This window comes from Pteropus alecto, unplaced genomic scaffold (genome assembly GCF_000325575.1).
Source record: "Pteropus alecto unplaced genomic scaffold, ASM32557v1 scaffold105, whole genome shotgun sequence".
In the NCBI taxonomy this organism is placed as follows: Eukaryota; Metazoa; Chordata; class Mammalia; order Chiroptera; family Pteropodidae; genus Pteropus; species Pteropus alecto.
The window spans coordinates 5586641-5607020 of NW_006436294.1; the positions used below are offsets into that span (position 1 = coordinate 5586641).

A 20380-nucleotide genomic window follows, 5' to 3' on the forward strand; every position below is an offset into this window, starting at 1 on the left:
GGGACACAAGTGTCCACCACTCAGGACTGGCGGGAGGATGAAATGAGAGCCTGGAGATGGCCTGGCGCGCAGCAGCACTTGTCCTCTACAAACGGTAACATCTCGGAGCTCCGGCTAATCGAAAGGATGCACCCCAGCTGCGTCCGCTTCCAACATGGGCTCGCTGAATGGGTACCATGCAAACCCAGAGCCGAGCAGTGAAGGCCAAGCAGGCTGGGTACGCTGCCATGCCTCGGGGGGGTGAGGGGTTCCAGAAACTTAAAGCGACTTTACATGGAACTCAGCTCTGGCACCCGCAAAACCTACTCTACGTTAGGTGCCAGAAGTAGTAACATGCAGTGTGTTCAGTGGAATGCCCGTCATGCAGGGAGCTGTCCTTGACCATTTTCACAGACAATAACGACCCGTAGCCACTATTTATTAGGTACTTTTCCCAGACTTCCGAGGAATGGCTGTTGAAACCAGCACAGGTAAGGGGTATTCCACTGGGGAGAGACAGGTCTCAAACATCTCTGCCACACATACTTCCATTCTTGAGCTGCTTGTAGGAAAGTTTCTAAATATACGATATTTTAAATCCTTGGCTCAACAATCTAAAATGTGACAGTGTGTTCCAAGGTGACTTTCTAATGGGGATCATGGCTGTTTCCCTATAGGAACAAATTTAAATTACACACTCAGAGCTCAGGCAGTTTCCTGCAGATCTCAGCCTAAAAATCAAGAACACAGATTTAACCCAAAAGGAGTGACCTGCCTTCAGAATTGAGAGCAGCTTCGTGTTGTAGGATTGCAAAGTCCACCTGAGTCCGTTGGATACAAATCTTGGATATAAATCTGCAAAGTTGCGCTTCAAACATCTAGGACAGAACTGTTTGTTTTTTAGATCGCTGGCAAGTTTGCAAAGTTCAGATTTGAGCCAGAAGAAGAGAGAAAACAACACTTTCCCACGAAGCTCCATAAGCAAAAGGAGTCTCTGTACTTTCAGGAAAAAATGCTCGTTTGATCATTATGACTACCACTAGGGTGTCCAGTGGCAAGGTCTGAGGCTGGCTGGGGAGGCAGAGCATGTGCTTGAGGTCAGGCAGCCAAGCCACTGCCCAGCTACGCAGATGTGGAAAAGCATCTCTGTAGCTGAGGATCAGAACAATCACCTTCCGGGGGGATTCTGAGAACCGCCAACAATACACACAGAGCCCTTAGCATGGTGCCTGGGACTAAGCTGGTTCCCGACACGTGGAGGCTACAGATGTGTTATCATTTTGCAAAAGGGAACAGGCATCCAGTCCTGCCTCCAGGGCTCACCTGGAGCCACAGATTCCAACCGCACCTGTAAGGCCTCATTCTGGGCCTGGCGCCACCCAGAGAGGTCTGGGAAGAAGGCAGAGCAAGCAGAGCAGGCGTTCACTCCAAATCTGCCGATGAAGAAGTCGAGGCCACAGCAGCGCGGTACCGCCCAAAGCTGCAGGAATCAGGAAGCAGAACCTGGATCCGAGCCCAGGGCAGGTCCTCCTCTACACAGACCGGCTAGGAGGGCCCGTCTGCCCCGGGATGGAGGACTCTCCAGATGAAATGGAACAAAGGTTTTAATTTCCTCTCTCCTTACCAGAGACGGAAGGCTACGGCCCAACCCTTAGAAATATTTCATTTAATGAGTTTACGTTCTTTTTAAAATAGCTGTATGACTTCAAGAGCACAGAACATAAAACAGAAAACAGAACAAAAGGGAAAAAAACAAGACTAGCCACGGGGTAGGGAGCGCAGACACGGCAGAGTGGGTGGTCTGGGCTCCAGGAGAGTCTTCACCTGAAGCTCACAGAGCACCCGAGATGAGTTGTTCTAGAAACAAGCGAACACCCAAGGCGAATGTTCAAGAAACAAGGGAACGTCAGGTTTCCTTGGGATCCCCGTGCAGTGAGGTGAGAAGGAGGCCAGGTCCACTGGCAGCGAGACTTCAAGACTCGGGGGAAGCGGCTCCCTCCCGCCCTCCCTCGGCACTCAGAGCATCCCGCATCTGACCCTGCAGCAGCACCGAAAACTACTCAGAGAGCTTGTGTAACTTGCCTGATGGCACAGTCAGTAGGTAACCAGCCCGAACCCGAACCCGAACCCGAACCCACGGCTGTGTAACCCCGGAAGCCTTTTATTTCCGCTGCTTCCAAGAAATGTCCGTTCGAATCAATAGTTTAAGAAGGCAAAGCTATGCAAATATGATGCTTCCCAAAATCAAAGGTAAATAATTTTGCCTTATATCCGTACCAGTCTATATCCACAGATCTTAATTTTATTACACACCCCTATGAGTTTAAAAAAACTTTTCAGAATGCTTCCCTAATATGCACATTTACATTATACACGCTTTAAAATATATGCAAAAATCAATATTCCAAAGGATGAGGCAGTAACTTTGGAAAACGATGTTATGTCTGGAAGCTATGGGGCTGCAGACAAAAGGAGCTGCACAGAAACTCTGTCCCCTAGCTGGTGACATCATTCCTCACGGGCACGAATTAACCATTCTCAATCTGCTTTACGTGTGGAGGAAGATGTAAATGGCTGGGCCAGGCTTCTCACTGAAGGGACAATAAGTGAGCGGGGGATGCTGGAACAAACCCAGTGAGCCTGGACCAAGTCAGACACAAGCTGTGAACCCACGCTGAACTTAAACGGATGGCTAAACACATGGATGATACCGATGTGTACGTATGCGAGTGAGTACACACACACGCACACACACTTTCCAGCTGTCCGGAGGGCTCCTGGAAGCAGGGCCACGCCAGGGAAAGCCTCCACACAGAGGGGTTCCCAATACTGTCCAAAGACTTGCCCCCACAGAAGGTGGGGCTGAACTCCCACCCGCAGAGCATGGCTGCTCTCAGGGACCTGCTTCCCCAGAACTGAGTACGGAAACTATTCTGGCCGACACTGCCCAGGCCAGGAGATCAAGGTCAACACCATCAGTGATAAAACGGACGAGAAGGCCACTTCAGCTGTCCCGTTACAGCAAAACCATCAGAGAAACCCAAATAGAACATGTGGCTAGCACTCCCAGAGCTGTCAGAGACCACTGTGCTGTCAGAATGCCATGCACTGGGGCACAGGTCCCCCGACCTTCAAGGCCAGGGACAGCGGGGCCGCAGGGCCGACGAGCACACACCCCACCTGAAAGCACCCTGACATGCGGGAACTCGCCGGCTGCGCGCCCGCCCACGGCCTCTGCACGGGGCCGCGGTGCCGGAGCCGTGACACTGACGATGGCGACACCTGTGCTTCTCTGCACCGTCTCCGCGTGCTGATTTTTTTGGAACTTTTTAAACTAATACTACGGCCCTGTGTACTTTTCTAGGTTACGTTTCTTGGGGAAAAGGCTTCAGCCTCCTATTTCTAGAGGAACACTGCTAACCTGCCGTCTGGCTTCATGCAAAACAAAACTGCTCCTGGATGCTTCCAAGGGGCTTCGGGTGGTTTTTCCCCTTCGTAGTCAATTGCTACTTGACAAAGTTTATCTTACCCTCTTCCAGAAAGCCTACGGCAGAGTTGTTCACTGTATCCGGGATTCCCAGGAAACAGTTCTGATCTCAAACGTTGTATCTCATTGTCATTTATACATTCTGTCAGGTATTTAATGTGAAAATACAGTCAGACTTTCAGTCGTTTTGATGCTGGTGACATTTTCGCACATCACATTGGACTCTCGCTCAAGAGCTTATCGAAGAGGAAGGACAGCAGCCAGGGGCAGGTGACGCTCAGGGAAGGGATGACAGCCTAGCGGGGTGAAGGCACGTGTCACCCTGAAGACACCAGAAATGTGGCACAAATGAAAGTGTCTACAGCCGTGCTCCGTGTCGAGCAGGAGGAACAGAGCATGGTAGCCTGGGGGGACACCGCGGGAAGAACGGAAGGTCCCAGTCCCCTGGGAGAGACTTTGGACTCAGACAGCCTGGGTCTGGACCCCAACCCTGCCACTGGTTAGCTGTACGAACGGTTACAAAGTGTCTGCTGTGAGCCTCGGTTTCCGCGCTCCAGACGGAGACAGCAGATTACGGGGTGCCAGCAGACATAAAGAGCGTGTTTTAGGTGGAGCGCCCAGCACGGTCCCTGGCTGGGCTGACTTTCTGCTGCCGTGTACGAGCGACCACGGCCTTAGCAGCGATGAGTTCCCCGGGGACAAAGCCAGTCCGACCGAGCTTCAGAGCGGGCGCCTTCCTCCGTAGCTGTTCTCAGAGACAGAGACAGCTGGTTTGTAGACGCTCTAAACGCCGCCCTGTCTCGGGGCTTGGGTCACTGTTTCCATAATGAAGTCTGGGGTTTGGTTATATTTTCGCTCTTCGGCTCACTTCCAGTGAGACAGAAATTGTGTTCTCGGCCGTGCAGCTTGGCGAGTTGGTGACACCGTTTCTCCAGCACCCTCCCATCCTGGGCTCGGAACAATGTCGAACGGGGGGATAGTGCTAGATTAAAACAAACTTACGCGACACGCCGAGCAGACGCAGTGACTGATCCTGGACTGTACCCTGGTCCCCACTAATTAGTTATAAAAGAATTTGGGAGTCAAAAGGGATAAATTTTAATATCGTCTGCATATTAGAAGCAATAAAAATGTACTGAAATATAAACCTGAATAGCACTAATTGAACGAAGAGAGCTGTAACAGTATTTACGGTGATCTAATTTTGATCTGGGGGAAACAGCATGCCCAGGTGTTCGCATGTGCACAGTCATAAGAGCGTGTGAGCAGGTGCTCATTCGCCTACGCGTTTTCACTTAGAAACCCAGCACGACGCACGCTGTGGGTCCGCAGCGGTGGCCTCTGGGCAGCAGGAGGGTGAGATTTCGCTGCTTTCGTTTTTGCTTGTGTCAACCGCATTCCTGAGTTACTTTTTGCCAGTGCCGCTTCTGTGATGACAAAGAATGTCTGTGTCCGTCTGAAATGTCCCCATGCTCCAACAGTTTCACAGTGTTGGTCCTTGAGACCAGGACAGTGACAGTGCTGAGTGCTCATCCCCATGTGAGGGCCTCTCAGCAGAGACGATGCGGGGTGACTCCGGGCCTCCATCTGGTGAGCCGTAAGCTCCCTGGCAGGAAGTAATCCGTGCCTGGGGGAAGGCTGAGCACCAGCTGAGGGCAAGGTAGAATCGACTGCAGAGAGAGATGAGGCCAGTTAGAGAAGACCACAGGAATTCAGCTGGAGGTGAGGAGGGCGCCACTCAGGTGGCGCTGTGTGACCACAGAGAAGTCACTGGCTAGGAGACACTGGCAGAGAAGGACCTGCAGGACTTCCTGGCTCGGGTCCTATGAAGCGGCAAGCCTGGTGTCCGTCTATGACTGTAACGTCAAAGTCATGCCGCCTAAGGAGGCCGCGGTATAACCAGGGACTAAACAAAACATCGCTGGCATTCAGAAGATGCAAAGATCATCGAACACAGGAATAAGTCACTTGATAACCAAAAGGTATCGAAGAAAGTAGTTTATCGCACACAATCCATGAAGGCACGTCCCTGAAGGCAACGGTAAACGCGTTCGTTTATTTTCAGCCCTGCAAGATCGCGAACCCAAAACGAGGCAGCTAGAAAGAGGAAGCGTCATGACCACAGGCATCGTTTACGGTTGTGTAAGCCTCATCGGCACAGACTTAACACTAAGTGCTGTGACCCAGAGGGCAGTGTAAGACAGAGAACTCAAACAGAAATCCTCAGAGGACTGCCGCTTGCCGGCCCATTTGGAAATCGGAGATTTCAAACAACGAAGGCGCCATGTGCACTGCCTAGAAGCACGGAGAGCGGACGCAGGCTGGTGAGAGGCCAGGCGCTAAGGGGCCCGGCCCCGGAGCCCGGGTAGAGCCTGGCCACTCCCACCGCGGGCGTTTCCGGCAGGTCTGGACGGCACCATCAGAGCACGTGGTCAGAGCACGTGGCTCCTGCTCCCCGGCCCCCCACGGCCGCCAGCATGGCTGGGGGGTCACCCGAACCTCATACAAAGCCCGTCTTGTGATTTCACTTCATACTCTCAGCGCTGACTCGTAGCTCAACTGACGTGGTCCAGGGGAAGCCCCCGAAATGCAGCCGCCTCTTCCGTACCCCCCACTGCTGTCTGATTCCAGTCCCCCATCACCCTCCCTGTCGACGACTCAGCACACAGACCCTTCAGAGTTTCTGCCAGGTCGATCTCAAGCATTTCATGTGTTTTAATTCTAGAAAGGATGCAGCGGCAAGAGAGGGTGGGGTTTATCCCAAGAATGCCAGGTTGCTTCCACATTCTAAAACCAATCAGTTGAAGTCACTGTATTAACACACTGAAAAAGCACACGATCGTCTCAAAAGCCACGCAAGAAGCATCTGAGAAAAGCTAATATCCTTTCCTGATTTTTACAAAACGCTCAAGAAAAATAGGAATAAGAGGCTGAGAAAGGTAAAATGAGTATCTTCTAATGAACCTCGCTTTGTTCACGAAGCTGCTTTCGAGGCCAGGCAAAGCCTTTCCTGCAGCGCTGACCATTCTCCGTGTATCTGGTCTTACGTGTCCTTTCTCGCTTCCCTCTCTTGTCTTAAAGTTTTCTTCAGGGGCTGTCCTTTCTAAAGCAACAGTTCTCGAGATCTTGTGCAGTGTGGGCGTCAGATGATTCTCCGTATCCTGACCTCCTGGGCATAGCGAGGAAGAAAAGCCAGGATAGTCAGGCGTGGGTGACAAGGCCTGCGACGCTGGGCGAGCGCACGCCGCAGGGACCTTGCCGCCTTCTAGTCCGGCGCGGCTCCCGCACCCACGCGGCACCCACGCGGCACCCACGCGGCACCCACGCGGCACCCACGCGGCACCGCCCGCCACCTTCGCAGCGGCATTCGGGAATCTTCGCCCTGTGGTCTCATCTCGCCCTCTCTCACCGCATCCGTCATTCCCATGCTTGAGCGGAATTGCTCCAAACACGCCGAGGGAGCGCATTCGTCCTCGTCCCCGGTGTGGCCCCCAGCCCCACGGCAGCATCGCCTGGGACTCGTCAGACACGCACAGTCCCGGGCCTGTTGCGTGAGGAGTCTGAGGCGGGGCCGGCACGCGGGGTTCCCAGCCCCGGGGGAGTGAACGCACGCGAACGTGTACTTTAAGGCGCTGCTGTGACCAAATACGGCACACGATGGACAGCAACGGAAGAGAGGCGGCAGCCCTTCGCGAGGAGCCCCGTGTCCTCCCGCGTGCGTTCACTCAGTATTTGCTGAGAACCTCTGAGCACCGGCCCCTGCACCAGGGCAGAAAATGCAGAGACTACTACGGTCTCATCCTTAGTGCTGACTCACAGTCTACTGGGGGGAAATGACGCATGTGTCATAATTCAACATTTGGCAGTTGATGTCCACATTCCACAGTCTCCTGGCTTCAGGACCGACTTCCCAGCATCCGGACGGCCCGTGCTACCTGAGCCAGCAAGCCCACTGTCCAATTTCTCCCTTTCTTTCTTACACAGCACTTCTCACGACCTAAAGTCAGCGTTACTGTTTGTCTCTTCTGCCTTCTGGAAGGTAGGCCCCAGAGCTTCATCTGCTCGCTGCTACACCCCGCCATCCAGAACCGGGCTAACCGGGCCCGGTTACTCACTAGACAGCTGAACGGACGGAGGGGACGAGGCATTACGGGGGTCCCGGTGAACATGACTGCATGGAGGCAAAGGTCCTCAAAGTGTCACGGAACATTCTCCTGACCTCTTTCCTTAGCATTTGTTCTAGAATTCTTCATGCGGTAGACTCCTCCCACTTCTCACTGCTACATTTCTTATTACGTTTTGAAATTGTTCAGCAGATTAAAGGATTCTGTTGAAGCCTTTATGCTTAAACTTTGTAAAAAGAAATTCCCGTCTCTGTAACTATTACAGGGACAGATCAGAAATAATTTGGAACTGAATTGGACTTGCCATTTTGTAAGCTTTTCTTATCTACCAGGGCTAATAGCAGACGCTTTACTCCTCATAATAGCCCAGGAGGAAGTCTTATTATCTGCATTTAACAGATTGAAAACTGGGGTCAGATAGGCGAGAAAGCTCACATCCGCTGCTCTATAAATATGGCCCAAATCGATACAGAATGTTTCATATCCCATAATAAGTTTGAAAACAGAAATAGTATAAGCTCAGGATTCAGACATATCTGGGCTTGAATTTTAACTTCTACTTAGTAACTGCTTGACCTTGGGCATATTATTTAATCTTTCTGAGCTGTTCAGTAATTTCCACTTGAATAATGGGAAGTTGCAGTCTTGGGAGAAGGAATCTGGAAATACCATTTAAAGTGCTAATTCTCCGGGTGTCAACCCCAAGCCTCTCTGGTCAGCACGTCCCTCCGGCACAGGCGTGCCCATCTGCTCACCATCCTCGAGTGTGTAAATGATCGATGAACAAACAGAAATGTTCGTTCCCCTCCCAGCTGATGGGAACCTTTATTCTGTTGCCCTCAGGCCCCAAAGGCTCATGGAACCATTTTTCATTTGTAACACAGCTTAGTTTCCTTAGCAGATTCTTCTGGTCAGTCCATTTATAAATACAATTGTTAAAATGTAAACGCACATGAGAACTTTATGAACATCCCACAGCTCTTTATTGTCAAGGCTAAAATATAAAATATTCAAGTGACGTAAGCTAATCATGTGAACGTTAAGTTGGACTTTACTCTGAGGGGACACATCACTGACCTGCTTCGCCTCACTGATGACGACTCTTCAGAGTCAAGAGAATTATTCTGTGGAGAGGAAGTATTTCACCGGGCTATCTAGACTGTCCGGATCAAGGGAGACTGACTAAAGGCTGAGCGATGTTCCAGGTGGCAGGGACCAGCCCGGGACCATTAGGCGCTTCCTGGGAACTCGGAGACATAGGCGTGGAATGACAACAGAGGTAGGAGTGGAGGGCGGGGTGGGGACAAAGGAAGGGGTGTCCTGCTTGTGCCACCTACAGAGGCTCGGCAGACGAGTCAGCATCAGAGCCTGGCCCTGGTGGAGGACTGGGCAACACGCCAGGAAGCGAAGGGGCTGAGAAAGGACTTCGATGGGAGCGAACACCAGCGCAGACGAAGGCCAGGTGTGAGGACACGGTGGTGGCATCGGGGGAGGAGCCTGGCATGGCTGCCCCTGCGGGGACTCAGGCTCAGTCTCGCACCTCTAAGGACAACGGGACTGTACGCGCTGTGGGTGCAGTTCTTCGGGTCTGCGATTCTCTTCTATTTCTAGTTTGCTGAGAGTTTTTATTGGAAATACACAGTGTTCTGTCAGATGCTTTTTCTACATCTACTGAGATGCATGTAGAGTTTCCCCCTTTAGTTTGTTCATACGGAGAATTACATTTGTTGGGTCTCTAACATTAAACCAGCCTTGCATTCCTCAGATAAATCCCACTAGGTCAATATTTTATAAACTATTGAATAGGATATGCTAAAATGTTACTTAAAACGTTTGCATCTATGTTCAGTAGTCCTTGTTGTTGCCATTTTCATAATGTCTGGTTTTGGTATGGGGCGATGCTGGCCCCACAGAACGAGGTAGGAGCATTCGCTCTTTTTCAAGCTTCCTAAAAGAAGAGTTTACATAAAATTCATATTATTCCTCCTTTAAAAGCTTGGTAAGATGCATGAATGACGCCACCCAAGCCTGGAATTTTCTCTATGAGAAGATTGTTAACAAAAAAATTCTATTTCCTTAATGGAGATGGGGCTCTCTGGAGTATCCATTTCTTACTGTGATCTTTGGTATTTTGTGACTTTCAAGGAATTTGTCCATTTCATCTCAGATTTCAAATTCACTGGCATAAAGTTGTTCATAACATATCTGTTACCTTTTTAATATCTGTAGGATCTATAGTGATGCCACCTCTCACACTCCTAATATCTGTGATGTGTCTTTTTTCTCTAATCAATCTAGCTAGAAGTTGGTAAATTTCACTGAATTTTCTCAAAGAGCAAGCTTCTGGTTTCTTTGTTTTGGTTTTCTATTTCATTGATTTCTGCTCTGATTTTTATAATTTCCCTTTCTGCTTATTTTAGGTTTAATTTCCACATTTTTTTCTGCTTTCTTAACGTTGAAGCCAAGGCCTACTAATTTGAGACCGTTCTTCTACTCCAGCAAAGGCATTAAGCGCTGTTTCAGAAGTAGCGTTTCAGAGGCATCCCACGAGTGATACGCGGGGCTTTCGTTTTATTCATTTCAAAACACTTTCTATTTTTTTTCTTTCTTTGACCCACGAGTTAATCATAAGTGTGTCACTTTTGTTTCCAAATGTTTGAGGATTTTTCAAAGATCTGTTTCTGGTTTCTAACTTAATTTTATTACTATCATAAAACATACTTCGGAAAATGAGAATAGTTTTAAATATATTGAAACTCGTTTGGTGGCTCTATCAGTCAGGGTTCTTCAGAGAGAAACAGAACAGGTCATGTGTGTATACACATGCATGTGTGTGGCATATGTGTGTGCATATGTGCAAACAGATTTAAAGAATTGGCTAGCGTGACTGTGGGAGCTGGCAAGTTTGAAATTTGTCGGGCAAGCTGGCAGACAAGAAACTCATGCAGGATATCTATGTGACAGCCTTTTGTTTTCTTCCTAATTACTGAGACTATGTTATAGTCTCGAGGCAGAATTCCTTGTCCAGTAAACCTCCGTTTTTGCTCAAGGCCATCCACTGGTTGAATGAGGCCCACCCACACTGTCGGGGCAGTCTTAAAGTCAGCTGATTGTAGATGTTAATCACATCCACAAAGGAGCTTTACAACATCTAGACTAGTGTTTGACCACACTGAGCACCACAGCCCAGCAAAATTTAACCATCACATCCTCAATATGGTCCATCAGTAAATGTTCTGTGTGGACTTAAAAAAAAAAAAAAAAATGGGTATTCTGTGCTCAACTATTGTTGAGTAGAGTGTTCTATAAATGTCAATTAGGTCAAATCGGTTGACAGTATTGTTCAAATCTTCTATATCTTCACTGATTTCTGCCTATTCTACCAATTACTGAAGGATATTACACTCGCTAGGTTTATTTCTCCTTGCAGTTCTATCGGTTTCTGCTTCATTTATTTCAAAGCTGTCAGTAGGCACACAGATGTTTACGTCCATTACGTCCTCTTGAAACACCGAGCCCTTCGTCGGTATGAGAAGGCCTGTGCGCCCTTGGTGACTCTCTGCTTCGTCGGTATGAGAAGGCCTGGGCGCCCTTGGTGACTCTCTGCCCTGGAGTTTCTTTTCTAACATCAGTGTGCCATTCCGCGCTTCTTCGCGTTAGTGTCAGCATGATATACCTTTGTCCGTCCATTTCCTTTCAACCTGTGTCTTTATATTTAAAATGTTTACAAGGAGGTAGCTAGAGTTTGGTCTTGCTTTTTATTCTCTACCTTTATGAGAGTATTTAGACTATTTACTTTTGATATGCTTACTGACATGATTAAGTTTATCACCTATCATCTTGCTATTTGTATAATTTCGATGGGTTTCAGTAACGACCTTGGGCGAAAGAGGATTTTTCTCCCCAGCTGCAGATGAAGAACTGGGGATCGGGTTCAAGTCGGTCACGAGCACGCCGGACGGGTCATGCAGGGTGTCAGAGCAGCAGAGAGACACCACAGGACATGCGGCGTGTGGGCCTGCCGTGGGGGGTCCAGACCCTCGCTCACATAGGGAGCAGCCAGCACAATCCCTGCCTCCCAGTACGGGACCCCTGGACGAACCTGCTACCATCATGGCTGTGGCTGTTGAGCCTACTGTGTGATGTTTTTAAAGACAAGTGGTGTCGAGCTGGGTGGGCATGGAGCACCAGGCTCCCAGAACCAAATGCGCAGAGAACCAAAGGCGGGCCTGGCCCATCACCTTCTGGCAGAGCTTGGTCTTGTTAGGGTTTCCACGCTGCTTTCGGCAGGTGATCGGCAGGTGTGAAGCGGCAGACAGGGGCGAAATGGGAGTCTCCGCGGCGGCCGGCGTGCACACGTGACGGACAGCTGCGGTGTCCAAGCTGGACTAGCCGACGGGTCACCGTCGGTCCAGCCTCCCCAAGTGCTTGTGCGCCAAGGTCCGGCCGGCTTCCTACTCTCCCGTGTAGTCCAGCCCTGGAGGCTGTAAGCTCAGTGGTTCCGGCGTGCAAAGCTACGGAGACCTCCGGGATACACTCGGCCCCGGCCGCCACAGGTAGGCAGCCTCCGCTCATCCGCCGGGCATTTCTGCAGCCCCGGCTGGGGACAGGGCGGCCCCAGGCTTCAGCCCCCTCAGGAGGGCTCTCGCTGGAGCCCCTGCCACATTCCGGCCACACCGCCACATTTTGTGCACATAGTGTAACTCAGAGGGTAGGCCTGAGCCTCACTCGTTGGGGAAAGCAAGGCTGAGCACCACAAAGTAACTGGCCGACGACGGACTCTGGGTCCACGACCCGCACCTCTGCCCACCCCAAGGCCACTGCCACCCTAACGACCGGCACGACCCGTTCACCAGATCTCGTTCTTCCCTTAATGTACATGAATAAAGTCCCAAGTTCGTTACCATTTCTCGATTTGGTCCCGCTTTACTTCTTTGCCCTGCCAGGCTCCTCTACCGTGTAAGCCTCCCACCAACCCTCAGAAGGAGGCACTATGAGTCCACTTTACAGACAGGAAACCGAGGCCGAGAGGCCGAGCTGCAGAGCGCGGCTCACAGGAACGCCGTTCCTAATGGGCACGCGGTTCGCACACCTGTTTTCTGTCCTGGAAGATTCTTCACACGGCACGCAGAAAGAGCACTCGTGAACGCAGACAGACACGACCAGGGACAGCTGAACGGGGAGGAAGGCGTTGTGGGAAATCTGAAGAAACACGCGCTATCTTCCCCACTCTCGAGGGCCTCCCTAGACGCCACTGTCAGTGAATTACTTGTTTCCATGACTACGCCATTCCTTGGTGATCATTTTACAGGTTGAGCACGTTTCCAATTAAATCACATCATCCCTGCTTTGGGGAGGATGACTAGGTACCAAGCTTGGCAGAGCCAAGAGGCTCCAGTGGTAGGTGGCCCCAAAAGACAGCACCGCCCGCTGCCTGCCTGCACCCCCGCCTTGCCGCTTCTTAGAAATTCCTCTGAACCGCAGAAGACCGGGACAACAGAGAGATGTCGCCTGACCTCAGTGTGGAGCTTCCACCACAGTCACCAGCAAGAGGCCTCTGGGCTGCTCCCACCAGCCCAGGAGGCTCCAGATCCACCCCCCGCCACCGCCTGCCTTGGGTGGGGCAGGGTCGATCACCTGGAACGAACGCCCTGCTAGGGGTCCCCACGGGGAACCTCATCCTCCCCAGGGTCCAACCACAGTACGAGTGGAAGCAACGTGGAGTCATGCCCTCTATCCGCCATCCGCTAACTCCATGAACCAGGCAAGTCACATAACTTCCCAAAACTTGAGTCTCCACCCCTGACAGGACATCTGCAAAGACTGAAATAACAGAAAGCGCCTAGCAGCCCCCGGCTCACAGAGCACGTTCCAGAAACAGTGCTGCTTCTCCCCCAGGTTTCTTGGGAAGAAGCTAGCGGAGGAGGGTCCCCAGGCGGTCTGAGGAAAATGGCCAGAGAGAATCTACAGACTGCCACGTCCAGTGGGGTCGAACCACAATGGGCCCCAAACAGGATAAAAAAGCCCGAATGCCCTCAGGACATCAAAAGCAGAGGCAGTAAAATGATCCTTTCAGAAATGTCCTTTTGTTTGTTTTTAGAAGGGGCTGTCTTTGGGGTTCCTTTGTGGACCCACCTCTTGGAGCTAGCCATGGTCCTGGGCTTGGTCATCGAACTGGTAGAGGAGAAAGGAGAGCAGGGGAGGGGAGGGCTCTTTGCGAGGACCCCACACCTAGAAGACAGTCCTAGTCACAACCAGTGGTCCATGTGTGCATCCTGAGGATGCCCCTGTGCTCATTGTGGACAAGTGCATTCTTTATGCTGCGACATCTGCGCATCTCACAAGCCCCGAGGTGACCACGTGTGATCGAAAGCACACTCATGGATTAACCGACAGAAAAGAGGCACCTTGGACTAGAACTGTCAAGACACCCGAGAGACAGACATCAGGACGCCGGGACGTGCTCCTCAGCCTGGCGGCAGGAGGAGGGCAGGAGGGAGGGGTGCACACGTGCCTGCACCTGCACCGCGATGCTGCCCGTCACATGTGCGTCTTCTGGGTGTGCGACAGGGGCACGCTCTTCAGTATTCCAATGGAACCTTGCCTCCCTGCTAATATTTTAAAAGTAAAGATCAGACAATAAATTCTCTTAGAAGCGCTATGCTTCATGTCCTCCGCCGCTTTACGTCTCATTTTAACTGAATGTTGTTGAGGGGATGTAGTATTTTCATTGTGATTCTGCCAATACCTTTGTCTAGAGGCCTGTTGCCATTTTTGTCCTTTGTGAAATTTTTGTTACCAAGAAAGGCAGTATTACATTTTTTCTTCTTCCAGATTGAGTTGGTGTAATGTATTCTTGGTTATCAAAATACTCATATAGCTTTGGGACTTAGAAATGGTAAATATTCCTGCGTGAAAAAGCATGATACATAACTATACGATCTTAATTACCTAAAAATGGAAGCTTAATTGTGTAGACACACACAGGGGACCTATAAGGACATATCCAACTGTAACTGCTCGTGATTATAGAGGACTTGGTCTTTGCTTCTTGTGTTTTCCGGTTTCCTATTCTATGCACAGATTAACTTTTAAAAAATAAACGTTATTGTAAAAATGAAATAACAAAATGAAATAATAAAGAGCCTTGAATGCAGAAGCGAGAGGCTTTGGGGCTCTGCACACAAGTGAAACTCAGGAGGGCAGTGGCGGGAAAGAGAGCGTCACATGCAGCCGACGGATTCAAGCGGGTGACTCACTGCGCCACGCGTCCCGGAGCCTGGGCTCCCTCCCTGGAGAAGAAGATCGCCTACTCAGAAAGCTGTCTTGAGAATTTAAAATGGCTTATGTACAAGTGCGCGACACGCAGGACTACTCGATAGACGTCAGTATGTTGAAATGATTACATTTAAATACACTGACAAGCATTCGCCTACATCTACACCCACTGATTATCATTAATAAAAATGCGTTCGGTCTGGCAGCACCCAAATGAAGAGAACGAAATCCACGCGAAGCCAGGATCGCCCCACCCAGCGTGAACAGTGATGGCCTGGATTGTGAAACTTTCCCCTAAACCCCAAGAGTTCATCCTGCGGGAGAAGGCCACACAGAGGAGAAGCCGAAGTGAGGAGGCGACCGTCAGGATGTGGGGGCCCTGAACCCCAAGGGGAAACACAGTGACATCTGGTGTTGGTTATCATAAGGTGAGCGACACCCAAGGGCCCGAGAGGAAGTCCCTTCTCCAGCTTCTCCGCCGTCACTCCCGGCCACAAAGCCACCCCACCAGCATCAGACATCATAGTCCCTCGCGGGTGTCACACCGTTTCACGCCTCTGTGCCTTCGCTCCCACTGGGGGAAGCGTCTTCCTACACCCCAGGCCCCCTCAGCTCACACACGCACCCTGCCCAGCGACGGAGCCTCTGTGTGCCCGTCACCCACAGTGACAAGCTCCCGGGCACCAACAAGGCCCCAAACGGACGAGACCCTCCCCTGCACCGAGCCCCTAAGCCATCGGTGCCACCTCTATGCGCCAAACCCAGCTCGTTCCTCCTGCTGTGGCCGCGCTTCAGCCAGCGTCCCTGCCCTCCACCCCTCATCTTGTTTTTGTGACAGTGGCCCCGATTACTCAAAATTCATCGTGCCACTGACGCACAGGCAGCTTGGCCAGGCCCTTCTGATGGGCCTGATCAGTCAGTACCCTCTGAAAGGTTGGCACCAATGAGCAGTACCCCGAGAGGCTGCCCTGAGTGCACGCTTCCTGGAAGAGTCATCTGCAGTGACCTTGCCGCCTGCCCCCCACACGTGGCTCTTGAGATCTTTAGTCCCCTCACTCGACACACCGTCCGGGCAGGCTCAGACGAGCTTTCCTGGGTGCTGATGACTCGAAAACTCGGGGCTCCTAGTTCAAACTTTCCTGGAACAACTTGGAGCCACTGTCCTCACTCACCAGAAGTCGCGAGGCACCCCATCTGTGCACTGATATCCACCTGATACTCGTACATTCACTTGGCTTCTTTCATGCTTACGGACCGACGAGGAGGAGTTGCCAAAGGATTAAGAAGCGCTTATCAGATAAATATCTGAACTGAGAATAATTATGCAATAAATAAGTGTTTCAGTGAATAAGAAAAGAACAGGAAATATTCTTCTTCAATCCCAGAAACCGATTCAACCCACACACAGATTCAATCAACCCACAAATCTCCAACACTTCGAGGAAACAAGAGCTGGCAACACCAAGGCCCGACACGCTCGCTGGAACAGCTCCCCAGAAATGCCGCTCAGGGCGCCGTCCACGGAGAAACCGGCTTCCCGCGAACCCGCTTCTCTTAGAAATGCACGCGGCCTCTTCTCCCTGCAAAGCCCTCAAACCTCTGCCTCCGAAAGGGCGCGGCACACACGTGGCAGGCCGCACGCCAGGGGCCGACTCACCTTCGCCTGACTCGAGTCCCCGGGTCTGCCGCCCTCGGGAGGGTTCGCAGGCTTGCTGTCCGCCCGAGGCCTAACGACCTGTCGAAAGGGGCTGCACAGGGCAAAGCCGCTCACGCTGATCCCATCTAGAACGAAAGGACAAAGGCGTCAGCAGGTCAGCTGGACTTGTTCAGTGTGAGGGATTCGGTTCAGACAGCAGAGGAACTGGGGAGCACCCAGTCTGTCCTGCTGCCCAACCTTGTGCCCGCGACAACCGCCTGACGCCCCCTCCGTGTGCGCAGATTCGCACCTGGGTTGAGTTGGGCTGAGACGCAAGCCCGGCGCTACGCTTCCCCAGAGGAGCCCGCGGAGCCCAGAGCAGCTGATGGAGAGGCAGGGGTGTGACCAGGGCCTGTGACATCCTTGCAGGACCGGGTGGGGAAAATGCTGGCCCTAGGTGTCCCCCAAAGAAAGAGGATGCTAAGTCCCAGAAGCTTTGGGTGGGACCCCAGAGGACGACACACTAAGTGCAGGGCAGACTGGAAATAAAGCGCCTCGCAGGGACCGCAGCCCAGGGCTGAGTAGATCGGTCCTGCTACAGGGTTCGGGCAATTCTTCCGCCAAAGATGTACTTCTTGTCCCCCTATTCTGCCAGTGTCTTTGTCTCAAGCCTGATGCTCCCTCCTCCAGAATGCCACTCCTAGTCACCTGGCTGAGAGCAAGTACTCCTCCCCTGAGTCCTAACACCTCGTCGACCCTGAGACCTCGCAGGTGTGCTGCCCCAGACCCAAGAAAACAGATGTGTGGTGGGGCCCTGGGCAGGGGGACCGGCCTCTCCACCGTCTGGCTGAGTGGCCTTTGCCGCGTTGCTTAACCTCTTCGAAGTTTAAATTCCTCATCCCTAAAGTGGGAACAACTCCAACACATAAATTACAGGATTATCTGGAAGAATATGAGTTCCTGTATCTAAAGTGCTGTCGCAATGCCTGGTACCTGGCAAGCATTCCCAAAAATAGCTGCTATTATTATGACAGCAACTTACACGTGTCTCAGATTCCTTACACGACTATAAACTCCTTGAAGACAGAATTCTTGTCCCTTTCGCTATTGTATCCCCAACAGTGGCTGGCACAGGCTCTAGCAAATCATAAACCCTAGGTAAATATTAAGTACATGATTTATTAGAGTCAAATTTGATACTTAGTTTATACACCATGTCCAACAAAAACACATCATCCCAAAGTCACATTCGACAATCACCTCCTGGTTAAAGGGAATTTCGCCATATGCGTCTGCGCAGAAACCCCTTTGCGAAGACGCGACCCAAAGCTGCTGGGTTGGAATGGGTTTTCCCCTCCCTTTGCACGCGCCCGCAGCACCATGGGCACAGTCTACAAAACCGCTCTACGACCCCATCGCGCCTCCTGTGAAGGGAACTCGTACTGTGAACATAGACATTTGCAAAACATAAACTCCACACTTCCAGCACCCTACCCGGGAAACTAGGCCAAGTGGAACCTCCCAGTGAGCACGGTGCCGAAGACCACTAAATGCCACTCAGCCCCTGGGCCGCCCTCCTCGAGTTGAGGCCACGTGCCCAAGGGAAGGTTCAGTGCCATCTCACCACCCAGTCCCCAACAGCCTGGGACACAGCTACTTTGCCCCTCCCCAGGGAAAGCTCCCGTCATCAGCACACTACACAAACTCTGCTGGCTCCCGAAGGACGCAGATTCTTTGCGGCCTTGGAAATGCCGATCCGATTTCACTTCGCATGATGCTACGGTCTCATTCTTGCAGCGGTCCAGAGGCACTGACGGCCATGGGAGTCCTGGTCAGTACTAGCGGCTGACTGTCCGGCACCCCTCTCTCTCCTACAGGGCACTCCGGCTGCAGCCCATGTGGTTCTGGCAGAAGCAAGGGAGGCCCTAGTCCAGCCATGGCCAGAGATGGAAGTGTCCCACCAACAATGGCCAAACCAGAGGACGGACAGAGAGACACAAGAGGGGTCATGCACAGTCTATGCAATTTGATCTATGAATTTAGGGGTGTGGAGAATCTTCCTCTGAATCGTATGCTATAAAGATATGGGTATGGGGCAGGTATGGGGCCTTCCTGCAGTCAGCCAGCCTCTCACCGCATTGAGCAAGCCACATGGCCCTACGGACCTGTTTTCTTGGCTCTAAAATGAGAACCAACACAGGAGAATTATGAAAAAAAACAAATCCATAGCGCAAAAAAGGCTAAAAACTACACCCGAAATTTGCGTCCTTTTCAGACACAGACCTCAAAACCTCAAAGAAACCTCAAAGACCTGTAATCTTCAAGCCCAGAAAAAAAAAAAAAAAACACTTAAAGCCACGTTACAGCTTCTTTACAGAAGCCAGTCTTCGGAGGGCAGGAGCCGAGTCCTTGGCCCGGACACAGCCGTGTCCTGGAGGGGGAACGTGGGGAGAGGGTGGATAGAATAAATGCGACAAGCAAAGAAACTAGTCACCAAGTGCCTGTTGAGGAAAAGCTCTCCAGCTGGGCAGGGCGGAGAGAGAGAAAATTCTGTTCAATCACTCGGCCAATTCTTCTGCCAACACAGGCTATCACAAATAGAACAGAGAACAGATTGGGATGACAATTAATAGGAAGACAAGACCAAAAAAGTTACAAACAGACAAAGGCAGCCTAGTAGGAGGACCATAGTCGAGTGCATTCATGAGGACAGAGGGTATTTAAGAATGTAGGAGTCTGCAAGATCATCATGAATCAAATTGAGCTTTCAGGGAGAATTTCAGAGTGCTCAATTTTTCTATTAAGAGCATCTCTGTGGGCAATTCAGAAATACAATTTTGGATACGAGAATAATACTTCTCTCTTGAATTCGGCTGTATCGCAACCCTGGTGACAGCTGGGAGAAATGACAGCTGAAAGTGGGATTTGTGTGGTAGAAAGAAAAAGCACAGTCACAATAAAAATAGCTCCTCTAGGAAGGGCTGGGAGCTGAGTGTTTACTACGTGCTTGGCACAGCCCCGGGCACTTAGCACATGCCACCTAACTGGTCCTCGCACCTTGCAAGGCAGGCATTATCCGATCAGTTCGGTAGGTGATGAGGCTGATCTTCGAGAAGGTAAGAAGCACTGCACAGTTTAGCAGAAGCAGAGTCAGGATTAGAACTCAGGACTGTCAGCAAAACTGGGACACACAATGCACTTCGGTTCTAACCTGAGCTTATACAAAACCTCAGCTGCCAGGCTGTTCTGCGGTGTGCCCCACACCAACCCCACCATAAGGACCCTCACGATGGCCTGGCATCCATCCCAGTGACGGGTCTACTCAGGGAGCTGTCCATTCTGCACTTTCAAAAGAGACACTAATGCTTAAAGCTGAACACACATTTTTTTCTCTTGCGGCAGGTATATGAAATAAACTAGAATAAAAGTACGTTTGCAAAGGCAAAAGGAGACCACAGGAGGTGAGCGGTAGCAAAGCTTCATCTGTGTCTGCAGCCGCTCCCAGCGCCGACATCACCGCCTCAGCTCCGCCTCAGATCCTCAGGTATGAGATTCTCAGAGGAGCACCGGTGCCTGGTACCACAAAGGTTGGAGACCACTGTCCTAAACGATACACTTCAGTAAGAAAATAATTTCCGAAGGAAGGTCAGCGTGTGAGCACCGCCGAACGGCACACACACGTACACTTCCAAGCCTGGCGCCTGAGGTGCTTCAGTCTGTTTTCCACATAACACCCATCCCCCTCGGCCTCTACCATGTACAGGGCGACGTCACGTAGGCTGAAAATGTCCCCTAAAGTTGCCCCTAACATCTGGCCAGGGTCTCCATCCGGTGTCCAAGGTAGCAAAAGAAACAAAGACAGAATTCCACCAGGCA

The 20380-nt window shown here is 51.3% G+C and overlaps 1 protein-coding gene across 1 annotated transcript in view; it reads right to left on the reverse strand.

Moving 5' to 3' along the window:
• Positions 1-20380, reverse strand: part of TRAPPC9 (trafficking protein particle complex 9) — a 329454-nt gene that overhangs the window by 209993 nt on the left and 99081 nt on the right. Inside the window, exon 16 of the mRNA XM_006912937.3 lies at positions 16526-16650. Coding sequence (XP_006912999.1) covers positions 16526-16650 — 125 coding nt within the window. The remainder of the gene's footprint in view (positions 1-16525; positions 16651-20380) is intronic.